The sequence below is a fragment of the Monocercomonoides exilis genome (genome assembly GCF_001643675.1).
Source record: "Monocercomonoides exilis strain PA203 chromosome Unknown scaffold6-2077815, whole genome shotgun sequence".
NCBI lineage: Eukaryota > Preaxostyla > Oxymonadida > Polymastigidae > Monocercomonoides > Monocercomonoides exilis.
The window spans coordinates 1,707,579-1,721,903 of NW_027150551.1; the positions used below are offsets into that span (position 1 = coordinate 1,707,579).

Sequence of the window (14,325 nt, forward strand, 5' to 3'; positions counted from 1 at the left end):
TATGATATGAACAATCCTTCTCGATTTATGCCTTTTTCCTATCAAAAAGCAGAAAGCAATGAACTGTTTAAAATTTTTGATTCTCCAAAAAATTCGCATGAAGTTAAAACATATCCAGAAAACTTGAATTCTTTTACTCAATCCTTTTCCAACATCCCCGAATCATTTCAGAATTTTCCTAGTTTTGATTTTGATCCATCTGTTTTGCCATTTTCAGTTGAAGACAGTATTTTTCAGTCAAATCCAAGCTCTGGAATAAGTCAAGTAATTACTCGTTCGACGCATAATTCCGATTCCAAAGAACCAATGCTCGTACCAAATCCTAATTCAAGATATCTTCCTTATTCTCAAACACCTCATCATTCATCTTACACTTCTTCAAGAATTAGATCAGATCAAAAAAGTCCGTTTGAGCAATCAACTTCAATTTATAAAAATCCTTCGCAATATGCAATTCAATATCCAACGTGGACTGTTCCATCGCATGTTCCTCCATCTATTCCACCACCCGGTGATCCCCTTCCATCGCCAATGTATCTAGGAAGTGACCAACAAGGTTCAAAAAGAACAATAGGTATTGTTTAATTTATTCAGAAATTGTGTAAAGTTCATTATTTCAATCATTTTGTCATTTAACCTTACAGATTTTCTAAGGCGGTTTTCAGATGAAGGCAACATAGAAAACAGATGAAAAGAAGCAATTGAGAAATTGTGGAGTGTGTTTATTATTTGACATTTTTCAAAAAACTCAAGAGATGGAGCGTAATAAAAAATCTAATTGAAAACAGATAAGTTCAAAAAGCAATGAAATGGATTTGTGATTGAAGTTATGAAAATGATAGACATGCAAATTGCATTAATATAGCGAAGTCTTAAAAAAATTTAAAAAATTATTTCTATGATTAAAGAATTTTATTTGTATTATCACACCTTTTTCATAATTCTGAGAAAATCTTCCTCGTTAATTTCACCATCTCCATCGCGATCTGCTTCATCAATCATCTCTTGAAGTTCTTCATCTGTCATATTTTCTCCAAGTTCTTTAGCGACACGTTTCAAATTTTTGAATGATATTTTTCCAGTGTTATCATCATCAAACAGCCTGAAAGCTTTAAGAATTTCCTCTCGAGGATCTCGCTCAGCCTTAAAATAGATTCAACAATAAAAACAAACGAAAATAATTGATACCATCTTGATTGTCATCATTTCTAAAAACGAGTTAAAGTCAATCGTGCCAGTTCCATCTTTATCAATTTCCGCAATCATTCTTTTAACTTCATCTTTTTTAGGTTCAAAACCCAAAGCTCTCATTGCAACTTTTAATTCCTTCGCATCAATTGTTCCTTTTATATAGAAAATTCAAATGATTGCAGATTAAACAAATAAAAAATGCATGACAACAAAATACCTGAACCATCAGTATCAAATAAATCAAATGCTTCTCTAATTTCTTGTCGTTGCTCTTCAGTAAGTTCTGGACGAGTGCGTGATCTTCCTTTCGAAGCAATGCTTTGTTTCTGAATAAATGGAATTTATGTTTGCAAGCAATAAAGCAATATATTTTAAGAATTAATTTTTCTTTGAAAAAACTCGATAATTTCTTTTCAAAATTGCATACAGACGCCATTACAATTTATTTCAAATTAACTGATTTAAATTAAGGGTTTTGTTCAATTCTCGTTTTTATCTTCCATTAACTGAAGAGTGTAATTCAATTCATTTTGTAATGATAACAGAAGCAAAAAATGAATTTAAAATTTGTTAAGTCCTCTTGTATTCAAGTTTCAAACGAGAATAATGAAAATTAAAAATCTAAAAAATAGTTGTTCTCAAAGAAACCTTAAATAAAAAATTGACTCATCTATCATTCTAATTTCCGATGAACTGTTTCATGTTTTTGTCAACATTTTTGATGCTAAAATTCGCTCATTGAACAATTTTACATCCATGGGGGAAGCTTTTGTCCTTCGGCCATAAGCTTCTCAATATCGTCTGGGTTCTTTGGTACGCATGTAAGAACATCATGCCCGTCAGGAGTAACCAGCACGTCATCTTCAATTCTAACACCTCCGACGGCATAGTAAGTTCCTCTGATTTTCTCCATATCAATAAGAGAGGCCATCTCCGGGTTGCTAGCCACAGCAGGTTCAATGATGTTGGGGTTGAAATAGCATCCTGGCTCGATAGTGATGACCATTCCTGGCTGAAGCACTCTGTTCGTCCTCAATTTCATAAAGCTTGGACGCGTGTCACGAACAGGACCTCCGCGAACATATCCTCCAACATCGTGTGTATCAATGCCCAGTTGATGACCCAATCCGTGTGGCATAAACAAGGCAGCAATATTCTTTTCAATTGCTTCCTTTGCTGAGCTTGTTTTGATGATTCCTTCCTTCATCAAGCGCTCAGCAAGGATAGTCAAAGCTTTCTCGTGAATATCAATCATCATCACTCCAGCCTTAACCATATCGATGCATGCAAGCTGCATTTCCAAAACAGTTTCATAAATAAAGCGATGTTTTGGTGCAAATTTCCCTGAAATGGGGAAAGTTCGAGTTATATCAGCAGCATAAAACTTGTAAGTTGATCCAGCATCCAAAAGGCACATTTGATCGGGCTGTGCCTTCACATTGTCTTCAGCATAATGATGCAAAACAGCTGCATCTGATCCAAATGAAACAATTGGAAGAAATGCATGGAACTTTGTAAAATGACCAAAAAATTAAATTAAATCATTTTTTAAAAACTGCTCAAAAATGCAGACCTTACCATCTGTACCAGCGAGTTTATGCATATAATAATACCATATTGCTTCAATGTCTGTTTCTGTCATGTCATCACGAACGTGCTTCATAGTTTGAATATGTGCTTCACTGGAATGTTTAGCTGACATCCTCATTAATTCAATTTCTCCAGGTGTTTTGATAACTCGAGCTTCCTAATATTCAAAATTGAAAAATAAAAAAATTTATGTGCAATAATAAAATGATGAATATAAAAAGCATACTCCTAAAAGATATTGCAGATCTTTGTTTGAAACGGAAACTGTTTCAGGAAGTTTGCAACACTCACGAATCACTGATTCTGAGGTAATCTCCAAAATGTGCACTTTTGAAATTCCTTTTGAAATAAATTGTGCAACAACATTTGGAAGTTCTTCAACTTTATGATGGAAGTTCGCTGGATAGCGTTTCTTTGACTCAAAGCTTTCAACTTTCATCCACGTTTTAGCATCCTCGGGAGGAAGATCGAAAAACAAATGTGTGACGTCTTCTTCAACGTCCCACACAAGCCATGAATTCTCATCAGGAACACCAGTCAAATAGTAAAAGTTACTTTCTTGAAATATTGGATGTTCATAATCTGTTCCTGGTCTTACCATTTCTGGATGTCCCTTCAAAATAAGAAGACCTCCAAGGCTTTTTACATAATTGAGGGCGTGTTTTCGATTCTCAGCAAAAATGGAATAGTTCATTTTATTCACCCTTTACATGTAATGTGTGATAAACAAATTTTCTTGCAAATCTGCTTTCTGTACTGTGCTCAATTTTAAATATGTTTAACTTTAATATTCTAAATCGGTACAGTTATTCGAAAAATGCGATCTGATGATTTATAATTTATTGTATTTAGATGAAATTATCGACAACGTAGTCTGAGACTTCATATATGACTTATTATATTCGAAGATGGTACAATATTTGGTACTATAATTTATTTAACCAAAGCACAAGAATTACAGATAATTTTTATTGGAAATCAAGAGTTTATCCAAAAGAAGTTGATACTTCATTGTGTGTTCAAGATTCTGCGTTTTTAATTTTGGCAGGATATGCTAGATGGGGATGGTTCAGTTCAACTTCGTTAAATGCTGAGATGAAAAAAAGAAAGCTGACACCAATCATAACTCAAGTTTCAGTGCAATATTTAAGTAAACTACATTTATTCAGTGATTACACAATTAAAACTCGACTTATGCACATCAATGAGAAAGCATTTTTCGTCCATCAAAAATTTATTTTTAAAGAAAAGATAATTTGCGTTTTATTATTTAAGATGCATCTTCAAGATGAAAAAGGAATCGTTAATCCTTTTCCTGTGTTTGAATCTTTACTAAAAGGAGATAACTTACCAACAAATATGGAAGGAATGCGAAACAAACAAGGATTAGATATTTTTTATTCACTTGAATCTTATCTTTTGGAAAAACCTGTTTTGTTACATTTATAAAAATAAATTGCACGTAAGAAGTACTTTTTTTTTTCCTTATGATCGTTAAAAGTTGAATTACATAGAAAGACACACTTTAATATAAAAAGACAATTACATTGATTTACAACTTTCGTTTTTTGACTTCAACATTGTTTAAATAATTGTACTTATAACTGACTACAAAATTTAAGATAAAAAATTTTTTATTTGTTTTGTTTTTAATTTTGCTACAAGATTTATCTTACAAATGAAGCGTCGCCACACAATCAAATGAGCAAATCAGAAGTGATCCGTGTTGAAACTTGACTAAAAAGCAAATAAAAATGTCTCAGTTTTTGCTGATATTTTTATCAACATTCTTAACGACTTGTAGCTTTAATTTTCTTTGGAGGTGCGGCTTTTGGAGGAGCTTGTTTAACTTGTTTTCCCTGTTTTGCTTGCTTGCCTGGTTTCACTTGTTTAGCTGAAACTTTCTTTGTTCCAGCAACTTTTGCTTTACGCTCCTTCAATTCACTGAAAAAAACAAACAAAAAATATCGATAAAAATATTGAAAAAAGGATTACTAACCGAAGAGCAGCTGCATCGGCTCCTTTAACTTTCTCAATAACTTTTGCCTTTCTTGTGTTACGAATTTCTTCAAGTGTCATTCCAACAATATCCTTCTGGAAGCGAACTGCTCTACGCTTAACACGCTTTTTGGTCAATTTTGAAATATCCTTCTTGTGTGCTTTTCTCCAATCTCCTGTCCATTTAGTATTACGAGAGGAACGTTTAATATCGTAGCAGCAACGTGCTTTTGATCCAGCAAAGATAAAAAGACGAGAATCGCCACGAACAAAACGAATTCCGTGGCCTGGATAGATCTTATGCCAAGAAAACGAGCAACGTTCAACACTAATTAAAAAAGCATTTTAATATATTTTCAATCATTTTTTTAAAACAAGAAAAAAGAAAAACCGCATCGTTAAATGATCAAATTGTGATCTTTAAATACCCTATGTTGTGTCTCATCAAATAAATTAAGGTTAAAAAATAAAATACAATAATCGCAAGAAGTTGCACAAGATTTAACATCAATTAGATATTATATGTAACAAATAAATTAAAATCGAAAATTTGTTTTTTGATGTAAATATACTTATTTTTATGATAAAAAAAAAAACAGAAAATTCGAAGTTACAGATAAATACATTTAGCGCAGTATCTTATGTGTGTGAATTGGTAAATAAATACTATTTTCCTGGGCAAGAACCTGAAAAATGGAGGAAAGCAAAAATGAATGAAGGAGATGTTTATTTTTTTCTTTTTATTGATGATTCTTCATTGAATTGTAATTAAAAGCCAATTTTTATGTTAGACACTTTGTGCGTACTGTGCTATCATTTAATTTGTCCGACTTTTAGAAAGGATGAAATTTTGACGATGTTTTCTCGCGATTTATCAACATCAATTATGAAGCATGATTTTGCTGCGTACGTGTTGGGAATATTTGCATTTCCAAGCCTTCATCTTTTAAAGTATTTGTGCGCTCGAGCTTATTTGATTGCAATTGCTTGGACAATTGGAAAACTTAATACCTTTGACGTGGATAGGCAAATCTCAAAAATTGAATGTAGTTCCAATGAGAATGAGTTAGACATTGAAAGTCTTACATTTCTTCCGCAATCTATGAAGCAATTACTCTTAGCAGCAAAATTAAAGGAAGAGGAGATTATTAAAGAGTTATCTCCAGCAATAGAAAGAATTGAAGATTCGGCTTTTTTGCCTCAATCCCACTTTATTCATCATCTCTTAGGGAAAATAAATCGAAGCATAAATAGAATTATGCAATTAAATTGCGATCAAATTCTGAATATTGGGCAAACAGCTAGAGTACAAGAAAAAAGACGAAAACAAATTCAATCTGGTAAGCATGTTCATAATCAAGGCGAATCACAAAGCCAAACGACAACAGCAAGCATTTCTTCTTCTTCTTCTTCTTCTTCAGCTTCTTCTTTAGCAGCAACAACTGCAACATCCGATACAACTCAGAATACCTTGCTGAGTGCTTCTTCTGCATTCAAGCAGGCTTTGAACGAATATGTTTTGTGCTCAGCCAACCCCATCACGCTGACTCCAGGAGATTTGCAGATTCTGAGAACGCCAGCACTTCTGGAGAAGCGAGTGAGAAGGAAAGAGAAAGAGACTGAGCAGAAAGAAGAATCGGTGAATAAGGAGCAGCTGGAGCGAGATTTCTGGGTGTGGATGGAGTCTGTTGTGGAGAAAGAGACGGGAATATGCCCAGGCGAAGGATTGAGAGAGGCCGAAAGAGAGATGGAGAAAGAGCAGGAAAGGATCAGGCGAAGGAGGGAGCAGATCAGCTCGTGGGACGAAGAATCGCAAGAAAAGGGTGTTTTGGAAGCAGCAGCAGAAATGAAGGAGGACAAGGCGGAGAATGATGCAAAAGAAGATTTTAGAGCTTCTGCTGTTCGTTTTGTTGAGGAAGCAGGAGATAGGGCAAATGCAACGTTGAAGCAGGCCAAGCAGCTGGTTGAAATGATATGCGGAACAAAGGGAATTACAGAGACTTCTGTGAATGCTGTCACAAAACAGCTTAATGCGATGGTTAATAAAATTGTTGAAGAGATTGAAAAAACCAGAAGACGCTATTCGATTGCGGAGCTTGCGCAGATGGACAGGCAAAGCAGAGGTGCTTCAAAAAGAAGCGGCGGATGGAGTGGGAGTGGCAGTGACCCAGACGACAATGCACAATATGAGCCAATTCCACTGGAAGAGACATACCAAGCGACGTTTGAAAACAGCGCGGAGGAAATAAAGGCATATGCAGATGCGATGAAGAGGCAATGTGTTGTGAAGAGGGAGCATTGGAAGGATCAGGATGTGCACTCAGCAGCTTCTGGGGCAAAGAAAACTTCTCTTTCGATCAATTATCGTTTGAAGACATCTTCTTTTTATTCTTTTTTTTACAAATAATTTTTTTTAAATTTTGTAAAATAATTTTTTCTTAATTTAAAAATTAAAAAAATATATTGTTCTTTTTGAAACAGCACCGATGGTGACTGAAGAAGAACTGGTTCGAGTGGAATCATCACTTCGTAAATTTCATGGGATGCTTCTGCAGCGCACAATGCCTGTCTATCGCATGATGAACACGTCATTGGCAGGGTGGGTGTCTGCCTCAGCTGCCATCTCGCGCCTTTCTGCGGCTCAAATGCTCAGCGAACAGGAGAAGTCAAAGGCGCTGGTTGTTCGCAAGCAAAATGCTGCTCCTTTTGTGCTGGTGTGGAAGAATACACGATGTGATGGTATGTCTCTGAGGCAGAAGGCTGCTCAAAGAGCGAAACTGATTGAGGAGGAAGGCGAACGGAGGAAAGAAGAAATGAAAGAGGAGAAGAGAACAAGATTGAGGCAGAGAATGGAAATGAGAGAGAAAAAAAGAAAAGATAAGGAAAGAGAACTCGAAGAACGAATATTGAGAGGGGAGACGGAACTTGTGAAGAAGAAATCAGCTAGAACCCATGCAATGGTTGCTAAATGGTTTGGAAAAGACGACTCTCAAACAGGAAATTTGACTTGAAAATGGATATGAAGCGAATCATATTTTGTCTTATTTCCAGCAAAAGATGCTGTTTATTCAGAAGATGAAAAGGTATCTGAAAAGAAGAGCAAAAGACACCGCAAAATGAAAAACAGCAAATGGTTGTTACCAGTGATTTACCACAACTGAAATTATTATTTTTATTATTTGTATTTTTATGTGATATATTTTTGCCTTTATTCCACTTTTCTTCAGTAAGCCATAATTATATTTTTAATAAAACAATTAAAGGAAAGAATCGGAAAGAGGTTTCTTTTTATTGTTTTGTAGTGATTGAATTAATTGCATAAATTTGCATTTGCATTACCATGATTTAAGACAAAGCTTTTTTGAAGCTGAGAATTCACATTATTGTTTGCTTTTTTTTATTTTGATAATTTTTTATATTGTGTATGTTTCTTCTCTACAAATGCAATATTCATCAAATGACTTATTCTTAATTTATATTATCGTTGTACGTTAATTAATTATACTTTACATGATGAAATAAGCTTCAATGCGTGCATTTGCTTCACACGCTTCAAACAAGCAAAAGGAAAATAGTTTCACAATTAAAGATCAACCATCTGAATTACCTTTAATTGAAAAGTCACTTACACCCACAAAATTTTCTTGGCCTTATGGAGCTGTGAAAACAGTATTTATTACAGGATCTTTTAATAACTGGAAGTCAAAACTTCCATTGTCTGCAGAGCAATCACAGGATGATATTATTGGGCCTTTACCTATTGATGAAGTGAGAGCAGATATACCCAAAGATATCCTTGATTTTTTAACGAAAGAAAGAATGAAGAATCATGGGCAGGTTCGTAGTTGGAGAAGAACCTGGTCGGTAACTATTCCGCTTCCTTACGGACAGCACTATTACAAATTTGTTGTTGATGGACGATGGAGACATGATCCTGAGCAGCCGTTTGGGATGGACTTAAAAGGTTCAATTGTAAATACAATTGTTATTCCACAAGATTCTTTGGAAAATCAAAGCAAAATAAATGATTCCGTCTTATCAATTGCAAAAGGGAGCGCACAAAGGATGAAGAATTCGCCAAAAAAAGTGTCACAGAATGTTTCGTCAATATCCGCATCTTCTGACATAAATGATAATCGCACCATTGCTCAAACACTGCCAATTCTAAGTTCAAAGCCCTTTGATGGTGTCGAAATGACTCTCAGTTCGACAGTCTTGGGTAAGCAAAGAGAGATAGCATTTGAATCGATACATGATCAACCTTTTCAAAACACTTCTTATGAAGATGAAACGCAAATTTTATCTTCTTCTGATATCAAAAAATTACATCATTCACCTGAAAACATGCATGGATCCTTAGAAAACAGAGCAATTGATTCAAAAATCTCAGAAGCTCAATTAAATGCTAACAGCTGCCCATTTTCTGCTCAAAAGAAATCGGAAGCATTGCGTAAAAGAAAGTTGAATCGAATTTTGACAAAGTTTGTAATTTTGCCTGAGAACGATTGCCAAATAAAGACACTCAAGCAAACATTTCAAAAGCAGGCAGAGATCCAATTGGACTCTTATGTCAGTGATAAAGATGTGTATGTGGAACCTTTATTTCAAGACCTGCAGCCGTCATTGAGTACAGTCGATGATCTTTTGCAATTATCATCAAAGACATTAGAATACATAGCCAATCCTTATAATCCGCATCATGGACATACACACAACGCAGCTCGCTACAAAGATGCACAATATATCAACACTCAAAAGAGCGATGTTTCTGAAAAAGTATATTCTTTTAATTTTTCTGGTGAGACTCCTCTTTTGTCCTCGGCACAGTCCGAAAAAGAGCTGAAGTCGTTGTCGCCAATTCTCCAACGAGTTTCCTCTTCTATTTCTTTGTCTTCTGATGCTTCGTCTGTGTGCTTGTGTGATGAAGACAGAGCAATGCATTCTTATCAGCTCTTTTCTCCGCTGCCTGATCTCGTCCCTCCATCTCCGTCTGTGATGTCACGTGCAGTATCCACATCATCTCTTCTGTCAGATTTTGATGTTCCTTGTTCTTCAGAGCTTGCATCTCAGGACTCGACAGTGTCACTACCGCCTGTTCAGGTGTGTGGTTCTTCTGCATCGGACTCTAGCTCTCCTTCGTCTTTGTTTCTGACTTCTGCTTCTTCGACTGCATCGCTGCCTTCTCTGTTGTCTATTCCAAGCTCCTCAAAAAAGGCCCATCAAAGCAACACCCAAACACTTAAAAGCTTAGAAATGCAAATAAATCTGAGACGGAAGATGCTGAAGATACACCGTTATTGCAGAGAGCATGTGCCTCGCTCGCCATCTCTTCCCTTTTATGCACGACCTGCTCCTTCGCCGTATCAGCAGAGCAACTTTAATCACATCGTTCCCTCAAAGTCGACGTTTGAAAAATACGCACTTCCCGAGCTTCTTCCAGATGTGCTCTCCACACACATTCTTGACTACCCGCGCCAACAGGGAATAGAAATGGAGCTGCTGCCGTTGATGAATCATGTTCTTGTCAGCCATTTCTTCCATGCTGTTCAGAACAAGCCTGGTTGGGACGCCAAAAAGAAAAAGATGATGGAATCTCGAAGAAGGAAAAAGAGAGTGGTGAAAAAGAAGAAGAAACTGAAGATTTGTAGTGATGCTGAAAACGTATATAACAGCACATTTATGAAAGGAAAAGAAGCTGCTTTAAATCAAAAGAGTGAAAGTGTCCGATATATTAATGTATTTGGTTGTTATACCGTTGAAAATGGAAAAGCGAAAAATTCAACCGAAGTCACAGTTGCTTGCGATGAATATGAAGAAGAATATGAGGAGGAAATAGAAGAATACGAAAGCGATGGAGAGGAAGACGAGGAGTCTCTGAGAATTGGGCAACGAACAGCAAGTGGACTGACTGTCTCAATTGAGAGGTCGCTATCGAATTTTGATCAGAGTGGGATGAAAACGCTTTTCAAGAACTATGGGAGTTCACGCGGCAGAAGAGGAAACTCGTTCTCAGAGTATCAGGATGTCATCAAGAATGCTGTAAAGGGAGAAGATGAAAGGAGTTCTAATTCTCAAAAGCACTCTCGAAATAATGAATTTGATAAGACGCTGTATGCTCAGATTCTGAGGAACAGAAAGAAATCGAAGCTGTTGGAAGACCAAACGGCGAAGGAAACTGCAGATAAAAGCGAGGCAAAGAAGGAACAAGAAAAAGCTGCTTCAATTGCTCTGAATTCCGAGCAAGCAGGTACCACTGAATCTTCAGTGGATTCATCATTGAAAAAAGACGAGCTGATGAGAAATTCTTCAAAAGGAAATTTAATAGCAGATACAACTCCGAACGATGGAGAAGAAGGGAGCATTCACACTGAAGGCAATACAACAAAATTTGAGACAAAGAAAGATCAGGTGCTAAGCCAATCTGAAGAATATTCAAAGAAGGAAAGTTGTCCTTCTGAACAGATGGAAACATTGGATAGCGCAATTCCAGATATGAAAAAAGCGATGTCTCTTGAAGAAGCCATTGATCCCATGAAAATGATTCCATCTTCTAGTCAGCAGAAATATAATTGCGAAAGCATATCTTCTAACTTTGATTGTACTCCAACTAACTCTTTATGTAACACACCTCCAACTGTAAATACAAATGCTTTATCTTTATCTTCTTCTTCCAAGCATTGCACTTTGACTGAAGGTTCTGTTTTGTCAGCAGTTGAAGCAGCAGAAGCGATTTCAGCTACCATTTCGTTTACTCCACTTGAAATATCAAATACTTCATCTTCTTTGTCGTCTTCTTCTGCTGCTTCTCAGATAGATCCCAAATACATAAGCCAGTTGAATCTTTCTCCCAGAACTGTGCCTCAAATATCAGACATTCGTTTGTCCTCTTCTGTTAAGCCTCTGCCTCAGCAGAGCTTGTTCAGTATTTCGTCTCCTTTGTCTTCTTCGAGCAGCCAGCATGCCCCGTTCCCAGAGCAGCCACAGTTTTTGAAAGCTTCCAAATATCAGAAGAACACTGGCTGTTTTGGTTCTGCTTCTGAAATACGTTCAAGGAACAAGCAGTCGATGCATAAGCATACTTCATCTGCCTCTTCTTCTCTTTCTTCTTCTTCTTTGTTCACCTTGAGCAGTCCTCTTTCATCTGCCTTGAAAACTCCAACAAAACAGTCTCTTCCATCGTCTGCATCTCTTGCCTCTCCAGCAACTTTTGCAGCATCTTCGCTTTTAAGTTCTCCGAGTAAATCTTCTTTAGAAGTGAATTTGGCACCTTTATCCGAACTGCTTTCTTTGTTTGCAGCTGATTGCATTCAGAGCCCTGCGCAGATTTTTTGTGTTGTCAGCAATTACAGGCGGAAAGGGACAGCAATTATGCTTTATGCTCCTCCCCCTTTTACGCATCTTCAGGAAGACAAAGCATCTGCCATCTCTGCTGCTGTAAGAAAATTGCTAAAAATTCCGAGTGATGAAAAAAAAGGAGCAAAAAGAAAACTCAAATTATCACAACAGAAGCTGTTTGTCAATGAAGGGGAAATGAATGAGGCTTCATGAAGTTAGATATACGAGCTTTGGATATCTGAGGAAACTTTTTGCGTCTTTTTTCATGTTTATTCATTTTTTCGTTTTAACTTAATTTTCGATGCCAATTGTGCGTACTTAAATTTGTAATATAATGTTATTATTTTTAAAGCCATCAATGTTTCAATTCAAATATTTATTTTTTCAGAGATATGTTTATGTAGATTATTTATCAGCAAATCTTGCATTTTTTTTTAAATAGGGTGGTTTTTTTATCCGGACAATTTTTTTTATCCGGACATTTTTTTTAGTTGGCGTTTCTCAATAAATAAAAACTGAAAATAGAAATAGCATATTGAACCAGGTTTGAATATGTATTAAACGTTCATACAAAAAAAAAATTATTGTCAATTTTTGTTTTTGATGAAGATCTTGTGAATTTTTAATTTATTTTTGATCATTTGTTTTGTCCATTTTGGACTATCTTTCTTTTTTTGTTTATTTTTAACTACAAGGCCATGAAGCACACACAATGAAGTTTTATTATTCCTAATGTTTTATGTTTTTTCCTATTTTTTCAGGAGTTTTTCGAATTTCATTGTTTTTGAAGAAAATTTTATAAAACTGAAAATTTTGAATAATACGACATTTGTAAGATATTTTTAATGATGTGCATGAAAAGGAAAATACTTTTAGGAAGTCTTTATTTGGTTATAACTTTGTGAAGTATTGTTGCAATAGTTGTATCAATCAGTTTTTGATTATTCCTTATTTGTTCATTTCATTTTTGTTTCAATTTAATATGACTAACAAATGAAATATGTAATGTATTTTAATCTTTTAAACATGGCACGTTATAATATTAGTCGTAAAATACAACAACAGATTAGAAATTTTCAGTTTTTCATGATTTTTGTCAAAAACGATGAAATGCGAAAAACTCCTGAAAAAATAGGAAAAAACATAAAACATTAGGAATAATAAAACTTCATTGTGTGTGCTTCATGGCCTTGTAGTTAAAAATAAACAAAAAAAGAAAGATAGTCCAAAATGGACAAAACAAATGATCAAAAATAAATTAAAAATTCACAAGATCTTCATCAAAAACAAAAATTGACAATAATTTTTTTTTTGTATGAACGTTTAATACATATTCAAACCTGGTTCAATATGCTATTTCTATTTTCAGTTTTTATTTATTGAGAAACGCCAACTAAAAAAAATGTCCGGATAAAAAAAATTGTCCGGATTAAAAAACCGCCCTAGAGTTTAAAAACAATTTCAAAATAAGAACTTAAAATATTAAAGCACATTTCTGGCATTTTATTAAAAAAAATCTGAAAATCTCTTCTTGGATGTGAATGTTTTTGAAAAAAAGCAAAAACAAAATATATTCGATATTTTGTATGTTATTATTTTAAAATTTTGATTGAAAAACTGCCAAAAATATATAAAAACTATCATTGCTTTAAGTGATTTTATCCAAGGTGCAAATGATTGCTCTTTAGAAAAATTCGATTGTTACGCAATTTTTTAGAATAGCATTGTTTGATAAACGAAATAAAAATCGAAATGTATTATAATTTTAATTTAAAGAAAAAGAACCAAATAAGAAAACAAATTGTGAAAACGAAAACAATTAGCATTTTGATTGTACTTTCAGGATTTTCCTTGATAAAGTTTGCTATATTTTTTGTTGATGAAGAAAGTTGTCCGGCGGCTTTACTCATTGATTCTTTCATTTGTTCGAGAATTCCTTGCTGGACCTGAACCTCATCATTTATTTGCTTTGTTTTCTAAATATAATCATTTAATGAACCGATGTTGGTGAACCGTTTTTAATACATTTAAACATAATAAACAAACATTTTTAATTTCTCGTGCTGTATTTATCATCCTTTGAATCGTTTCTTCGTCATCTTGAAAACTTTCTTCATCTTCAGCGTGACGTCGATGCTCTGGCTGCATGCGATGAATCAATTACAAGTTAATTGAATCGAAAGAAAAATAGGAGACTTGCAATTTTGTAAA

The 14,325-nt window shown here is 34.9% G+C and overlaps 7 protein-coding genes across 7 annotated transcripts; 3 read left to right on the forward strand and 4 right to left on the reverse strand.

Moving 5' to 3' along the window:
- Positions 1–27: 27 nt before the first annotated feature.
- Positions 28–691, forward strand: MONOS_12078 (uncharacterized protein; the record flags this gene model as incomplete). Its single annotated transcript, XM_067864665.1, has 2 exons — positions 28–574; positions 645–691. The coding sequence occupies 2 exons, from the start codon at positions 28–30 to the stop codon at positions 689–691; spliced, it is 594 nt and encodes a 197-aa protein (XP_067733994.1).
- A 10-nt stretch (positions 692–701) lies between these two features.
- MONOS_12079 (Centrin) lies at positions 702–1,659 on the reverse strand. The gene is made up of 5 exons (XM_067864666.1): positions 1,619–1,659; positions 1,409–1,517; positions 1,189–1,343; positions 931–1,143; positions 702–871 (listed from the first exon to the last, which is right to left on the reverse strand). The coding sequence occupies exons 1-5, from the start codon at positions 1,625–1,627 to the stop codon at positions 857–859; spliced, it is 501 nt and encodes a 166-aa protein (XP_067733995.1). The 5' UTR covers positions 1,628–1,659; the 3' UTR covers positions 702–856.
- A 91-nt stretch (positions 1,660–1,750) lies between these two features.
- MONOS_12080 (putative peptidase D) lies at positions 1,751–3,657 on the reverse strand. The gene is made up of 3 exons (XM_067864668.1): positions 3,008–3,657; positions 2,765–2,938; positions 1,751–2,701 (listed from the first exon to the last, which is right to left on the reverse strand). The coding sequence occupies exons 1-3, from the start codon at positions 3,473–3,475 to the stop codon at positions 1,940–1,942; spliced, it is 1,404 nt and encodes a 467-aa protein (XP_067733996.1). The 5' UTR covers positions 3,476–3,657; the 3' UTR covers positions 1,751–1,939.
- Positions 3,658–4,323: 666 nt separating this feature from the next.
- Positions 4,324–5,201, reverse strand: MONOS_12081 (putative 60S ribosomal protein L24-1). The gene is made up of 3 exons (XM_067864669.1): positions 5,171–5,201; positions 4,781–5,107; positions 4,324–4,725 (listed from the first exon to the last, which is right to left on the reverse strand). Exons 1-3 carry the CDS (start codon positions 5,173–5,175, stop codon positions 4,572–4,574), a joined length of 486 nt encoding a protein of 161 aa, XP_067733997.1. The 5' UTR covers positions 5,176–5,201; the 3' UTR covers positions 4,324–4,571.
- A 152-nt stretch (positions 5,202–5,353) lies between these two features.
- Positions 5,354–8,049, forward strand: MONOS_12082 (uncharacterized protein). Its single transcript, XM_067864670.1, has 3 exons — positions 5,354–5,503; positions 5,555–7,145; positions 7,261–8,049. The coding sequence occupies exons 1-3, from the start codon at positions 5,360–5,362 to the stop codon at positions 7,788–7,790; spliced, it is 2,265 nt and encodes a 754-aa protein (XP_067733998.1). The 5' UTR covers positions 5,354–5,359; the 3' UTR covers positions 7,791–8,049.
- A 258-nt stretch (positions 8,050–8,307) lies between these two features.
- Positions 8,308–13,113, forward strand: MONOS_12083 (Down syndrome critical region protein 3-like protein B (DSCR3B); the record flags this gene model as incomplete). The annotated part of the gene is made up of 1 exon (XM_067864671.1): positions 8,308–13,113. One exon carries the CDS (start codon positions 8,308–8,310, stop codon positions 12,325–12,327), a length of 4,020 nt encoding a protein of 1,339 aa, XP_067733999.1. The 3' UTR covers positions 12,328–13,113.
- A 708-nt stretch (positions 13,114–13,821) lies between these two features.
- MONOS_17077 (uncharacterized protein) lies at positions 13,822–14,322 on the reverse strand. The gene is made up of 2 exons (XM_067869961.1): positions 14,161–14,322; positions 13,822–14,090 (listed from the first exon to the last, which is right to left on the reverse strand). Exons 1-2 carry the CDS (start codon positions 14,260–14,262, stop codon positions 13,872–13,874), a joined length of 321 nt encoding a protein of 106 aa, XP_067734000.1. The 5' UTR covers positions 14,263–14,322; the 3' UTR covers positions 13,822–13,871.
- Between the last annotated feature and the right edge of the window lie 3 nt (positions 14,323–14,325).

What these genes read in the sequence shown, in the direction of transcription:
- MONOS_12079 (XM_067864666.1), bottom strand. An exon ending in ATTTGATACTGATGGTTCAG is followed by an intron (nt 1,344 to 1,408) that starts GTATTTTGTTGT and finishes TCTATATAAAAG; the next exon opens with GAACAATTGATGCGAAGGAA. An exon ending in AAATGATGACAATCAAGATG is followed by an intron (nt 1,144 to 1,188) that starts GTATCAATTATT and finishes ATCTATTTTAAG; the next exon opens with GCTGAGCGAGATCCTCGAGA.
- MONOS_12080 (XM_067864668.1), bottom strand. Translation starts at nt 3,475, where the DNA reads ATGAACTATTCCATTTTTGCTGAGAATCGAAAACACGCCCTCAATTAT. An exon ending in ATCTGCAATATCTTTTAGGA is followed by an intron (nt 2,939 to 3,007) that starts GTATGCTTTTTA and finishes TTTGAATATTAG; the next exon opens with GAAGCTCGAGTTATCAAAAC. An exon ending in TCGCTGGTACAGATGGTAAG is followed by an intron (nt 2,702 to 2,764) that starts GTCTGCATTTTT and finishes CATTTTACAAAG; the next exon opens with TTCCATGCATTTCTTCCAAT.
- MONOS_12081 (XM_067864669.1), bottom strand. An exon ending in GCCGATGCAGCTGCTCTTCG is followed by an intron (nt 4,726 to 4,780) that starts GTTAGTAATCCT and finishes TGTTTTTTTCAG; the next exon opens with TGAATTGAAGGAGCGTAAAG.
- MONOS_12082 (XM_067864670.1), top strand. Translation starts at nt 5,360, where the DNA reads ATGATAAAAAAAAAAACAGAAAATTCGAAGTTACAGATAAATACATTT. An exon ending in CAAAAATGAATGAAGGAGAT is followed by an intron (nt 5,504 to 5,554) that starts GTTTATTTTTTT and finishes TGTAATTAAAAG; the next exon opens with CCAATTTTTATGTTAGACAC. An exon ending in TTCTCTTTCGATCAATTATC is followed by an intron (nt 7,146 to 7,260) that starts GTTTGAAGACAT and finishes TTTTTGAAACAG; the next exon opens with CACCGATGGTGACTGAAGAA.
- MONOS_17077 (XM_067869961.1), bottom strand. Translation starts at nt 14,262, where the DNA reads ATGCAGCCAGAGCATCGACGTCACGCTGAAGATGAAGAAAGTTTTCAA. An exon ending in CAGCACGAGAAATTAAAAAT is followed by an intron (nt 14,091 to 14,160) that starts GTTTGTTTATTA and finishes GATTATATTTAG; the next exon opens with AAAACAAAGCAAATAAATGA.